Genomic DNA, 13,960 nt, shown 5'->3' on the forward strand with positions numbered 1-13,960 from the left:
CCCTCATACAAATTACATGGTCTTTTGTTTTCTCCAGTATATGAATTTATCACTCGGGAAAGATGCAGGGATGCTGCTTTTATGTGTTGACTTAAAGCTACTCCTAGTTTAAATCAGCACACAACAAGCCCTGAAACACAGTGCACACGCAGTCTTCATTTCAGGCCCCCTGAGCAGAGAGCTCAGATCAGTCCCCAACAGCCCAGCTCTCCTCTCACCTAAGCACAGGTCTGATAGCTGCACAGGAAGATCTTACACTAAACAATTTTCACTGGCTCATTACTGGACAAAACGTCGCTTTGAACTGACATTTTCTGGGCACAAGGATGGCTCTGAAGCAGGAAGACAAAATTAGTGCAGAGAGTTGGCAGGTGAAGAAATGAGAGGGGTTTCTCCCCCCGCCTCCCAGCAGCAGAGCTGTCCAGGAGCTATGGAAACCTTGTTTGGCTAAATAAAAACGCAGAAAGATAACAAGGCTTCATATTTTCCAGCAATGTCTTCACTGGAACAGCACGCTATCTGTGTGCGCTTGAGGCTCCAGAATAGCCAAAGCTGTTCCTGAAAGTAAACGTGCTGTGTTATTTTCCACAACTGGTGGTAAGTACTGTCTGCTGCCTCCCTGGGAGGGAAATAAAGAAAATTAACAATTTATGGGAACCCTGGGAAGACTGACAATGAGATTTCAGCCAGGTAGGCCCTTTAGGATAAGAGGCTGGTCTCTTCTCCAGTCTATTCCCAGAGCCTTTTTTGCGCCTCACTCTTGGAGGTTGGGTCAAAACCCTGCTTGCTTGTATGGAAAACAGCTATCCTGATTATAAAGCTATACAGGCACAAGCTCAGCTTTTGGAGCACACCCTGGGAGTAAGCTGAGTCTGCTGGCATGGTGCCTGCCTTTGAGGAGCCCCGAGGCCGTTCCTTGGGGACACTTTGTTCTGGGACACTGGGGCGTTCAGCTGCCCAGCCTGGACTGCTTGCACTGGCACTGCGAGGTACCCAGTGCAGAAGCTTGCTCGAGGAACTGGGAAATGAGCCCTTCCCTAGGAGGTGGCATTGAAAAATAACATTAATAAAAACCCCACATTTCTACAGTTCGTTCCTGAGCGTTTTACTGTCATTGAGTCCGAATCTCCAAAGCACTCAACCAGCTTTGCCATCTGCCATTGTGCTAACAGCATCAGCCACATATTTGAGCGTTGCTTATGGTTTCCTAAGTAATACTGAAAGTGAAAATATATCCAACTCAATATAATTTTCTCTTTTGGAAACCATCTTCCCCTTTTCTTTCAAGCCTTCCACTGTGACTCTCCAGCTGTTAAGCTGGGATAACAAAAAGAAGCGGCTCATACACACATGGGGATGTGGACTGCTCTATCCATACAAATATTTCCCCAGCTCACCTCCAGCTCGCTCTGCAATGGTTCTCTCTTTGCTGGTTCTCTGAAGCCTCTACGTTCCCTGGCTCCAGCCGTGCCAGTCACTGGAAACAATCCTGTCCAGCACCTATTTTAGGACTTTGTGCTGCTCCACATCACTGTAGCACCTTCCATATAAGAATAATAGAAATTACAAAGTCCATCAGAGTAGGAATTATCTTCTGTATTCCCCTAGGAATCATCACAGCTGTGTTCTGAACCAACCCAGTTCTGTACTGCAGGCTCGGCTCCATGCACAGAAAGGAGGAAAGCCAGCACCTGCCAGACAGTGACGGACAGGAACCTCAATGCAAAGTGACAGCTCCCTCAAATCACTCGGATGCCCAAGACAGGCAACAGTCTGCTTACTAAAGCCTAAACCTAGGAGCCAGACGGCTGTGCTGTACTCCTGGCTCTCCTCCCAAGTCATTGTTGAATGACCCTTCAAGGAGGTAAAAAGGTGTTTTACCCAAGTTGTAGTGAGGCACAGCGGCAGAGGGCCCAGTTCTCCTCTATCACACATTGCTCTGACTACACCAATGCAGAGAGGAAGAGGATCCAGGACATGTCCACATTAGAACGATACCCAGCATCATAAGACAAAATTCTTCCTTTTTCTTCCCAAGCAATCAATCCATCAATGTGTTAAAAAAATAAGTTTAATGTAGGTGGTGTGTTTCATACAGAATTTACAGACACCCAAAACACCAGCTGGTGTCATGTTCTGAAGAGTTAACAAGGTGGAACTCCAGCACTTCAGTCTCGTTCATACATTCGCACATTCACAGGTTGAACAACGGGCCAAGGCAGCTTTGCCACCACACGTACCATCATCCCTGGTCTCAAGTCTGTGCAATGCAGCCGGAACAAACACCTGGAAAGCTCTGGAGGGAGCATGACGCACAGCAGAAGTTCTCCAAAGGGGTCGGCATGGGTCTGGGATGGATGCACTCTCCTAAATCAGTATTTTTAACATTTTTCCTAATTACTCTTGAGACCCAAGCATAATTTAAAGCCCAGACACGGAAAGGAAAGAAACAAAACAGAGGAAACAAACCAGCTGCTCTCACTGTTCAGGATGGAATGGGCACGAAGGAACGCTGCAATGAAAATTCCAAACGATTATTGAGTTACAGCCATCTATATAGTAAGACGGGAAGAGCCGGTGCATTTTGGAGCCTGACGCACCCCCCCCCCCCAAGCATCAATGAATTTGGAAAGAGTAAAAAAAACTCAAACAATATGAACTTCCCCCGTGGGGCACAGTTTGCAACAAGGTACTCAACATGAAGTATTTCTGACAAACACCATTATATGCAACTTATTTGACTCTTGAAAAGCAGAAAGTTCAGATTCCCCTATTGCCTTATTTGTTGGTTTTGCCGTCCCTTTTATTAAAAACGTCATTTTTTTCAATTAAACTAAATGGGAAAAAAACCACCAACATGTTATTCTTTGCACATACTTAACATAACATTTATTCTGCCTCTTTTTTTCCTCTCCCAGTTGTGGCTTGGCTCCCCTTGAGCTTATAAGAAACTTGTAGAATCTCAGTTCCTTCGGAAAAAAATATTTTGGCAAAGAAATTCCAAACAAGTAAAAAAAAATTTTCTCAAATTCAAAACCACTGAATTTAAATTCTGAACCATTACCAAGATCTTACTTATTCTGCAATCTCCAAGGGATGTTGTGAGGTTTAATTAGCTCCAGCTGGAAAATCGGTTGAAGAGGAAAAGTGCCATAAAGGTGCCAAATATTGCTCCACTTATGTAGATCTAAACTATTCACATTATTACATCATAGAAACAAATCATTTGAAAACCGATTCCTCTGCCTTTCCAGCATTGCTTCAAAGGGACCTCATACCCTCACTACGCTGATAGGGTCACACCACCCAAGCACTGCAAGGTGTCCAGCTGTTGGTAATAGCCAAGAATGAGAGTATTTTGAACTTCGTCGTATCTTTGAGGTCTCCTCAATTATTTAACCTCGGGGTTGTCTACCTTTGTGTGCAATTACAGACCTGAGATTCAGGGCATTCGGACAGTAGGTACCCATGTAAAAGACAGGGAAATCACTTCCCACTGTCTTCTAAGCAACTTAGCCCCAGGCTCTCTCTCGAGGAATGTCTGGGCATTTGGCAAACATTGCTATTTTGTGATTTCATAAGGACATGTACTTTTTTCTTAGTATGCACCACTGAATCTGGATGAGGAAGGCTGACGGAAGTCTGTGCAGTAAAGCAATGAACTGCAACGCAGAAGTCCTTGTTCGTTCAACTGATGCTGCAGGAGCGCTGCAGAGCAGATTTGGACTGCTTAAAGAACCACCGCCAAAGGGAGCAGCAAAAGTGCTTTTATTGAAGCAAGATGTTGTAAAAGCGAGGCTTAAAAAAGTCCGCTGGCAAGGTTCAATCTATTACTTACTGCACAGAGGATAGAATAATAATCCAAAGTTACCAATACGAGATCTTAATGCCCTGTGACACAAGGTTATGCACAGTATTGCTCACTTCCCAAAGATCTGCAGTTGCTAAGGAGTCTCTCAGCCTTAAGGAGTAACCTTGAGAGGAATCCCAACTCAGGGGGAGATCACCGCCACACAGCCAGCTGCTCAGCAGGGAGAGTTCAAAAAAAGCACACTCAGGCTGTTATATTTATGGAATAAAGTGGTCGTAGTCAAATTACATGTGATGGAAAAGGTAAGTATGAGACTCCCTCTACTCACAACCTCTTTTGTTCCCTGACTGAATAAGTCTTGGAACAGCCACCTGTTATTCATGTGTCAATCGCATGAGCGGTGTTCCGGTTTCCAGGCTCAGATACATCAAAGCTCACTGTATCACCCTGTTCTTGTGTGGGTTTTCAAAGAACAGGGTGAAACAGGAGAAGTTCGGGACAGTGACAGCCATGACTGCTATTTCCTTAAGAACCTGAACCAAACTCCTACAGGTTTAGCCAAGCAGTCGAGAGCACCCATCACAGAGCACCCACCAGCTGAAGGAGGCATGGGTGGGGAGCAAAGTAGCACCCATGTGTACCACAAATCACCCTTTAACTCATCATTATAAGGAAGGCTGAAATACAGCCACTCTGAGGTGAAACAAGGTCCTACCCTCCAACCAGCCACCACACTCTGCCTCCTGCAAAGGGCAAAGGAGAGCTGCTCTCAGCTGTACCTGCTGGGGTCCTGCTGGTCTCTCAGCTTGCACCAGGGTTGTTTGCTGGCCAGCTGTAATGTTTCCTAGATAAATGCCTGAGCACAACCACCCTGGGAGTCCCGCAGTCCACACACCAGAGCTGCAATGCCCCAGGCTGGCAGCTGTACTGGGGAGGAAAGCACTGGGCTGGGAATTACTGGGAATTCCCTCTGCCCACAGAGCAAGCTGCAGCTCACACCTACAGGACACTGAGGAGATGCAGTCTGGAGAGCAATCCCAGAACAAAGCTCTGAGGAGCTCTACAGTTAGGAGGAAACTTCCAGACGTGGGTTTGTGACATATGCTGACACTACATCTTTCCTGCAGAAACAGCCTTTCATTCTCACGGGGCTAATCTAAAGTTCACACCACCACGGCCCATTATTTATTCAGCTCTGCATGTTCAGTCTGCGTTACTTGTAACACTTGATAATGAGATCATTTCTGGGTTTGCTTTAGCTTTGGGCTTCAGACAGAAGCTTCCCTATTTTGTACCCATAAGCCTATAAATCGAAGTATGGCAGCTAAAGACTGCAATACTCACAAGCTGAAATTGCATCCTTTCTTGGGTGCAAACTGGCTTTGTTCTCATCCACATTCACATCTCTGACCAAGATCACAAAAGAACAGTCACATATTTCCAGTCTTGCTTATTCCATTATGATCCACTTCATTTCACAAGGGGGAAAAAAAGGGTTTCTGTAACATTCAACAACTTGTTTTTAAACAGTTCTTTAAGGAACACCGGAAAAAGAGCAATATTCCATTATAAGGAGAAACAAACAAACAAAAGCAGAGTAAAAATAAACTCTAGGCCAGCTTCTGGCCTCCATAAATAAAGATTTCCTTGACTGACTGCAGAAGAACAGCCTGAGATCTTAGACCAAGACCAGTAACACGGAGCGCAATGCTCAGCTCTCCTCTTGAGGTGTTGGTGAAGCTCCGCAGTGACCCCACTCGCACTGCTGCACAGATATGAAAGAGAACGTTTTCTGTAATCGCAGACAATTATCACCACTTCAGACCGCGCTCTGCTTTCAGCCTCTCCTAGGTGACACAGCCTCATTTTGCTGTACTCCATAAGGCAAAATTACCTCTGTGAGAAAACGGGGACTAATCAATTCAGAGAAAAGCAGAACCAAATGCCAAGATCCAAACACTAGAGCTCATTGCAGCAGGTTCCCCTTGATCACTGCAAAATGATAACATATTTCCCGTGACTGGGAATTTCGAGAGCACGCGATACCAAACTCTGCTCCCCATCACTCCCGTGGATTTGCTCTATCACAGGAAGACTCAATTACTCATCACTAATTGCCTGAAAAGGACAAAGCCACTCAGAGCTACAGAATTACATTAAAGTGAACGCAACAGTAGAGTGGGTCAGAAGTGTCTTGCACAAACCTAAAACCAAGAGAGAACGAAAACCCTAAACTCTGTTGAATTTGGCTCCATATTCTTAGTGCGGATTACGCAAAACGCAAATGACAGAGAAAGGATAATACTGGTCAAATAGGGTAAACATTACATGGCTGAGACATTAAAAAACACTTTTAGAAAAAGGGTGAAGATGGATTAAGAGTGTGGGGTGCAGAGATATCAAGCTCCTGTCCCCCAGATAAATCACTGCCTTTTTTAGGCCCACAGAAATACAGCATCAGCAGCTAGGTAGGCTCCTATGGACCACAAGAAATTCATATTAACTTGCACTGTGCAAAGAAAAAACACCCAATCAAGTGTTGCATTTTGATAAAATGGCATCTCAACCCTGAAAAAAACCCCAATATTCCAGAGACAAGTACGTTGATTTATCAATAAAAAGTAGCACTGATAAATAAATTAATTTATATAAAAAAAGAAGATATTGACACATTTTGGGGTAGAAGAAAAGTCACCTTCTCAGCCCACATGCGCTTGTTTTATTTACATATCAACAAATACCATGAAGCACCATCCCAGTCCCCCCACTAGCAGCATGGTCACATGAATTCCATAGATGAGTAGTTCATTCATGAGGCTGAAGTCTACCCGCCTTCGCCCCAGTAAGAGGAGGATGATGGAGAGTTTGTACTGGAAACGCAGAAAGATCCGGATGCCAAGGTACTGAAGGCAAAACAAGATAGAGAGTGCCACCCAGAGGATGGAGGTAAATAGGCTGCAGCTGAAGTACAGCAGGAAACGGATGAATCCATACATCCATCGGGATTTGAGATAGATGTCGAAATTGTTGTACTTGGTGCGCACCAAGTGAGTGGTCCTCACCGGGCCACAGGCCGAATGCAGGCAGGTCGTGTGGGGGCCGTGGAACGAACGGACCCGGCGGGGAATGGGGATTACAGGCATCAGGCACCCCACCGGTCACAGAGTCCCAGGGCAGGATTTACAGGGCACATAGCAAATATTATCCAGTAACATGGAAGAGATCCAACAGTCTGGGAACGCTAACTCTTTGCTGAATTTCCAGGAAGGAAGAGACCTGCGGGAAGGCAGAGAAGGAAAACACATTTAAGCAGCCTCAGCAGGAGGAGAGGCAGCGCGGCGGATACTCTGGCTTAGTGCTTACTTACAACTCATTTGCAAAACTCAACTTCGCTTAAACGACTTTGCTTTGCTCCTTTGCTTACTGTTTACCAGGCAGACATAGGGAGATACAACTCTATTTCCATCATCACCCAGTGAGATCCCAAACAGCTCCCTAGTAGCACACAATGTTAGCACTAGTCCTAACCTGTCAAGAGCTTTACGGTGTCAGTATAGGAAAGATAAAAGCCTTGCTCTGGAATTCTCCTGGCTAATTCACAGCTCTTTCTTAGTCAAATGGCTGTCTTGCACAAGTCAAACCATGCGAGCAGTAGTATTAATACCTGTGTTTGCATTGGATCACATGTCTTTTAAAGAGAAGAAAAGTTCTCCAAGTACTTCTGCAATTGAATTTTTCAGCCCAGACACAGCGGTCCTGCTAGATTTCTGCTCATTTCAAACCTTGGCAAAGCTTCACAAAATAAACAAACTGAACATAATGCAAGAACATTGTCTTGCAAGAACAATGAGGCAATGGTATTTTTCACACTCTACAGGATGCACCCCCCCTGCTCAGACCGGCCTTGCAGTCTCACTGTCACTGCAGACTTGGTGAGGCATCTAATAGTTTACTTCTCCCTTTGGGACTCACAGAGATAAGTGAAATATCTTGATCTTGCGCAGTGTTTACGATTTATAATCTTAACATCCTTCCACACACCCACTGTTGTGTTGTGAGTGATGAGCAGCTGCCCGCTAGCTGCTCTCTGCTTCACCCCAGGCTTATGATGTGCCAAATTCCGGGAATTATGAAATGACAATGCACTCATCAGATAACGCTAGAAAACAACAGGGACTTCCCCAGCCTCCTCGCACACCCAGGCGTTCAGATCCAGGCATTTGGATCTGGACTGATCTTCCCTTTGTTGAGCCAGAAATCCTGTTACTCTTAACATTAAAGTAGTTTAAAAGTTGCTTCAAGGATTTTTTACGTTTTAACTAAGACAATTAATCACAGAACAAATTATAAGGCTGCAGGAAATTGTACTTTTGATACTAAAAAAAAAAAAACCCTTCTCTGACACAACATGCATCACTGGGTAAGTGCCTTCACTGCTTCCTGCCTCAAATCACACATAAATGGAAACTGCAGTTCTGATCCCTCCTGCTTGACCTCAGGTTCTAGTCCTTTTAACAATTAATTCACCAGAAATTTGCAGGCAGTCTGTCCGCTCTACACAAATCAAGGACTAATAAAAAGGAGCATGAGTTAACTTATGATTAAGGAACTTAGGAAATGAAGGTCTGTTGTCAATTACGGCAGACACCCTCATCATTCAAGATGCCTCTTTGCCATAGTTTCCTGTCTCTAGAAAGGAACTCAGAAGTGTGTTACAAGAATGTATTTTCTAAGACTTTGGTCAGAAACTAAACCAACACCACTTAAACACACCATAGTTCTGTGCCTGGAGCATGCAACCAAACATGCTTTCTCCATGCTGCGATTCTGCCAGAGGTATTTTCTGAGGACTACATTGGCAAGAAACATTAAAATTCCCAGCATTTTATGGAATGGAGCCAGCATTCAGATTCTGATGATGCAGCTTCTCTTTACCACCTCCTTCACCAGGACACAAAAGGTAGTTCTTGCAGAGCAAACTGTTACAAAGCTTCTTAACCCGAGTCCCCACGCAGCCCCAGGGAAACCAGCGCATGCTGTGAGAGCACTCGGCAAGGCCGTGGTGGCGGAGCACAAACCCCACCTGCACAACCTCGACGCCCTGGCTTGACATGTGGACCCTGGTTTACAAGCAGAGTTTTGATTCTGACAGAACCTTCAATAAGTGAATCTAATGGCTCTAATGGCCCAGCTTCGGAGCCTCACTCTCCATGAGCAGCAGCAGCAGCAGCTTGTTGCCATTTCTGTGCCCACCACAAACAGCCGTTGGCAGGTTCTCCCTCTGTACATAAACCCAAAGATCAACACTGGAAAAACCACAGAGCGACATCGTAAGATTCTAATAAACTTCCTGAAATATTACATTTTTAACGGTGCTGCCACCCAGCAGAAGGTCGGGAATCCACTGCCGCTCCTGGATGCCAGTGAATTCTTGTAACACTTCCCTGTGACACCTGGCCTTCTAAGAAGAGTGCAAGAACCTGCTAAGGTACTTCAGAGACTCACAACACTCAACATAAGAGTTGATCTAAAAAAGAAAATGAGAGAGAAAGTTTCAATTTGCTCATTTTGCAGGTTAAAAAGGACAGAATTACAAAGCCTCTCCCCAAGCATGAATTTTTAATCCCATAAAAATTCTAAAATGCATCACACATTCAATAACATGGGTTTTGCAGCTCATTGGTATGTGCTGGAGGGACTCAGACAGCTTTTACTCAATGTCGTACACAGAAGACAGGAAAGAGAAAATCGCCACGACCTCTTGGAGGTTGGAGCTAGATGATCTTTAAGATCCTTTCCAACCCAAACTATTCTATGATTTAACGACTCTTGCCAGCCCCCTCTCCTAGCACAGCGCCAGCACCGGGCATCCAAGGTGTACAAAACACAGCACAGACAGCTCACACAGCCCGCGTTTTCCAAACAGAACAGGGAGGAGCAGGCATCCAACCCTGTACACTGCCACATGATGCCAACACAGACTTGCACTCCCATTCCTCAAGCTCGGGAGCCACCGGGCCCGGTCGGGGATCTCTCCCCTCGGTGGACACGGGGGGGGTGGGGGCTCCCTCCCCTTGGGGACACCAGGCCCAGGGCGGCTCTCTTCCCCTCGGGACACCAGGCCCACCGGGGCTCCCCTCTACTCGGGCCCAACGAGACCGATCGGGTCTCCCTCCCCTCGGGTAACACCGTGGCCCGCTCCCTCCCCTCAGGGGACACCGAGACCCGCTCCCTTCCCTCGGGGGACACCGGACTCCCTCCGCACTCACTGCGCTGCCCATAGCGGCCCCGGCCAGGCGCCCCGGGCCGGGGCTGATGGCGGGCCCGGGCCTAAGGGCGGGCGCCGGGATGCGCATGCGCGGAGGGCCGCGCGGCTTCCGGGTGGTGACTAGCTGGCGCGCCGTGTGACGTCATCTCACCGCGCCCCCGCCGCCGCCCGGAAGTGGGAGGGTGCAGGGTGGCTGGGAATGGCGGGGGGCTGCGAGCCCAGGGCTTCCTTGCTTGTGTGCTTGCTTCGTCCTTCCTTCCCTCCCTCCTTCTCTCTCCCCTTCTCTTTCTCTCCCTTCTTCCTTTCCTCCTTCCTTCCTTCCCTCCCTCCCTCTCTCTCTCCCTTCTTCCTTCCCTTCCTCCCTCTTTCCTTCCCTCCTCCCTTCATGTGGGGCCAGCGCGACCACAGCCCGGCCCAGCCGCGGCGTGGGGACCCAGGGGATGTTTCTCTTACACACCGAGCCGGCAGCTGCTCGGTTAGCCAGCAGACGGTGCTTCCAGCTGCCCTGTGGCCTCAGCTGGAGCGAGGCACAGAACCATGAAATCACTGAGGTTGGAAAAGATCTCCAAGCTCCTTCAGTCCAACCTTCAGCACAAAGGTGCCTGCTAAACTGTGTCCCCAAGTGCTACAAACACACACATTTTTTAACCTCTCCAGGGATGGAGACTCCCCCACTGCCCTGGGGAGCCTCTGCCAGGGCTTCACCACCCTGTCAGTAAGGACATTTTCCCCAATATTGAATTTAAACCTCACCTGGCGTAACTTGAGGCCATTCCCTCTCGTCCTATACCTTATTACCTAGGAGAAGAGCCCCAGCTGGCTACAACCTTCTTCCTGGGAGCTGTAGAGAACAATGAGATCTCCTCTCAGCCTCCTCTTTGGAAGCCCTTGTTCCAGAAGAGCCCGTGGCTCTCCTGCCTTTGCTCCCAGCAGGGACTGTGCTACTGGAGGAGACCCAGACATCTAGGGAGGCCAGAAAGATCAACAAAATTTCTGAAAAACAAACCAGGTCAAGAAAAATTCAAAAGCAATGCATAAAAATAAAAGAAAATTCCTCCCTGCTGTTTTCCCTTAAATTTAATTAGGAATTATTTTTCGTAATGGAAAGAATACAGAACTTTGTCATTGGCTTCCTGCCCATCATGCCATCCAGGCACTACCACAGTGGAAAAACATTAAATAATAATAACTCCTGCCATCTGCTGGTCCTAAGACCTCAACAGGCCGTTGAGGCACTGGGCCAAATCCCTCCTAGTGTCTCAACTGCTCGGCTGACGCATGCTCCTGTTCCGTTCCTCCCTGCTTGCCTCTGAGCAAAACACAACCAGGGGCCCCAAGTGTAGGATACCGTGGAGGTGTGCTCCTCCAAACTGCCATCCTTGTGTGTCCCACACACCTTCTGGCGGGCGGGAGAAGGGGAGGCGTGGACCCCATACATTTTCCTGCTAGCATGCATCTGGGAACGTCTATTTGGTGACAAAGATAAGTACCAGAGCCACGTTCCATTTATTTCCCTCTGTTGTTGCCTGGGACTGGAAGGACAGCCCAGAGACAGGATTTCAGCCCAAGTCATAAGATTATGAAGGTAGTTTGGCTTTCCAGTGTTACCGGGATGCTGGTGAATGCAAGTGCTGCAAAGTTGGGGCTCCCGGCATCCTGCAGGAACCCCGCAGGGTAGGGAAGATTTTTCCCAGCCTCCAGAAAACACAGGGAGCTCCACTGAGCAACCCCACAACCTAAACACCAGCATCAGCGTCGAGACCAACCTATTTAATTTCTTAGGTCAGGATGACAAAAAAAAAAAGAGCAAGACGGTCCCATTCAGTTTCCTGCCTGAAATATTTTGACCCCTTTGCTGCTGAAATGAATGCGCATCTTCATACAAAATAAACTGTCCTCGGGTCAGGCATGAATCGAAGCTTTGACATTCACAGAGGTAGGATCCTGAAGGAGCTCATGTTGTTCAGCCTGAAGGGAACCCGCCCCCAACACCCTGGCAGCGCTCGGGGCTGTATTTCTTCCCTCTGCTAATTTTACTAAAGACACAACTCATATTCCTGTTGATTGAACAGTTTTGTGTTGACAGCATTGAAGATTTGTGATGAAACTTATCATCAGCCCGGAGAGCGGGCCATTAGTACTCGTCACAGCGGCCGGCTCGCGCTGATATATTTTATGGCACGCTTTGGAGACAAACATACACATTTATATGTCACTTGTTGCAATATAAATGCTAACTTGTACTTCTTTCAAAACTTTTAATGAATTGTCCGCATTTCACAAGATTTATAGCGTGAACCGAATGGCCCAAAATATTGCTTTAAACATATTTGTCACTTTGGCAACAGAACAAAAAAAAAAAAATCTGGAGGATATTGCATTTAGAAATAAATCATGAATATATGCATCTTAAAAGAGTTTATTTTGGTCATTAGTAGTTGATGTCCCCCTCCCCCCACCCAAGGCAGGATTTAAAGTTAAATTATGCAAAATCAAAAACAAACCTTATAATACTTAATCAAACATGCATAAAACTGTCAGGGCCAAATAAATTCTCTCAATTAACTTGCTTCAGATTGTGATTGCATTTACTAATTTAATCAACACTAGAATAATTTGGAGACCGGGTAATGATAAATTGCCGTGGTGCTGCACATGAAGGGGCCGCTGAGGTGGTGTGCTGAGAGGAGAACGCAAGGAACGCTTCCTGGGCTGAGGGCAAAGAAGTAACAGCTGAGTCATCACAATCATTTTACAATAGAAACACCGTCTTATTCTTATTTTAGGGGGTATTTTTTTTTCCAGTAAAGACTTTAAAGGCCTGTTATGAATAGCCTTTGTTTGAATGACCTCACCGTTAGTGCAGGGAGTCGGTTTTATTTCAGTTAGTGTGAAGGAGTCAACCCCAGGCAGGCATTCCCTCCACCGTTTGTACTCATTTGGGGAATGGGATCTGCTCGGAACTGCTTCCTGGCTGGGAATTTCACACTCCAGCCTCAGTTAAGTCGTTTAGGCTGGAGCTGGAGGAGCTCTGTCATATTGAGATGTCCTTTAGCTCAGTCCTTTTGCACTGTGAGTGGATCTGTACTTACAGTGAGATGGGTCTGACCCCTGCCCAGAAAAAGCTTTCAATACTATTACTTGTGGAGAGCTAAACAGCTCATTTTTGCAAGCGTAAGCAAGGTTTTATGGAGAGGGTCTCGTTTCCAGGTTCATGTGAAGGAGGCTGTGAGGTATTTGACCCTGTGACGTACCTGGCCTTCTGAAAATTAGACCTTTATTTGGTCTTTAACCTTTCTACGCCTGTTTTACAAAAAAATAACCCTATCCTATAGCTGCTGTAGGAGTGAACTTGTCATTGCAACGCTCCCCTCCTCTCTCTCTCTCTGTCTTTTTTATTCTCTCTCTCTGCAAAATGCTCTTTCCAGAGGCTAACTGACCATTTTTATCACCTTTTATTCGAAACGGGGATTGTGCTTTATAAATGTATAGCGCTTACCACTATTTGGTCACCAGTAGCAATCAGTAAATAAAAACCTGTGCGCTGAAAAGTAAATCCAGGAAAAGAGCTGACAAATTTCCTTCAGTGACCCAGAAACAACTGCTTCCCCTGTAATTCTATAGCCATATAGGTAGCCGTAATTCTTAAGGTCTTAAAGATAATAAATGTGTTAACATGATATTTTTCAAGCTAGCATTCACTGCTGCCTTCCAGTTGTATCCAAAACCACCATTCAAAACCAATGGCATCTCGTGCAAACTCCCTGGGGTTTTGCTGAGCCAGCCTGGAGAGCTGAAATATAACAAATTAAGGGATTAATTCTTTCTTTTTCCTTAAAGGAGATTTAGGGTCAAGTCTGGGTCTTAAATTTTAAATGTAA

At 46.3% G+C, this 13,960-nt stretch overlaps 1 protein-coding gene across 2 annotated transcripts; it reads right to left on the reverse strand.

Annotated features, from left to right (window-relative positions):
- Nucleotides 1-2,055: 2,055 nt before the first annotated feature.
- TMEM250 (transmembrane protein 250) lies at nucleotides 2,056-10,209 on the reverse strand. Of its 2 annotated transcripts, XM_054084271.1 has the most exons (3): nucleotides 10,081-10,209; nucleotides 9,174-9,338; nucleotides 2,056-7,087 (listed from the first exon to the last, which is right to left on the reverse strand). In XM_054084271.1, exon 3 carries the CDS (start codon nucleotides 6,952-6,954, stop codon nucleotides 6,535-6,537), a length of 420 nt encoding a protein of 139 aa, XP_053940246.1. In that variant the 5' UTR covers nucleotides 6,955-7,087; nucleotides 9,174-9,338; nucleotides 10,081-10,209; the 3' UTR covers nucleotides 2,056-6,534. The 2 variants fall into 2 exon arrangements, with proteins under 2 accessions (XP_053940246.1, XP_053940247.1); XM_054084272.1 differs by lacking the exon at nucleotides 9,174-9,338 and having other exon boundaries at nucleotides 10,081-10,186.
- Nucleotides 10,210-13,960: the final 3,751 nt, after the last annotated feature.

The sequence above is a fragment of the Cuculus canorus genome, chromosome 19 (assembly GCF_017976375.1).
Source record: "Cuculus canorus isolate bCucCan1 chromosome 19, bCucCan1.pri, whole genome shotgun sequence".
NCBI lineage: Eukaryota > Metazoa > Chordata > Aves > Cuculiformes > Cuculidae > Cuculus > Cuculus canorus.

What these genes read in the sequence shown, in the direction of transcription:
- TMEM250 (XM_054084271.1), bottom strand. Translation starts at nt 6,954, where the DNA reads ATGCCTGTAATCCCCATTCCCCGCCGGGTCCGTTCGTTCCACGGCCCC.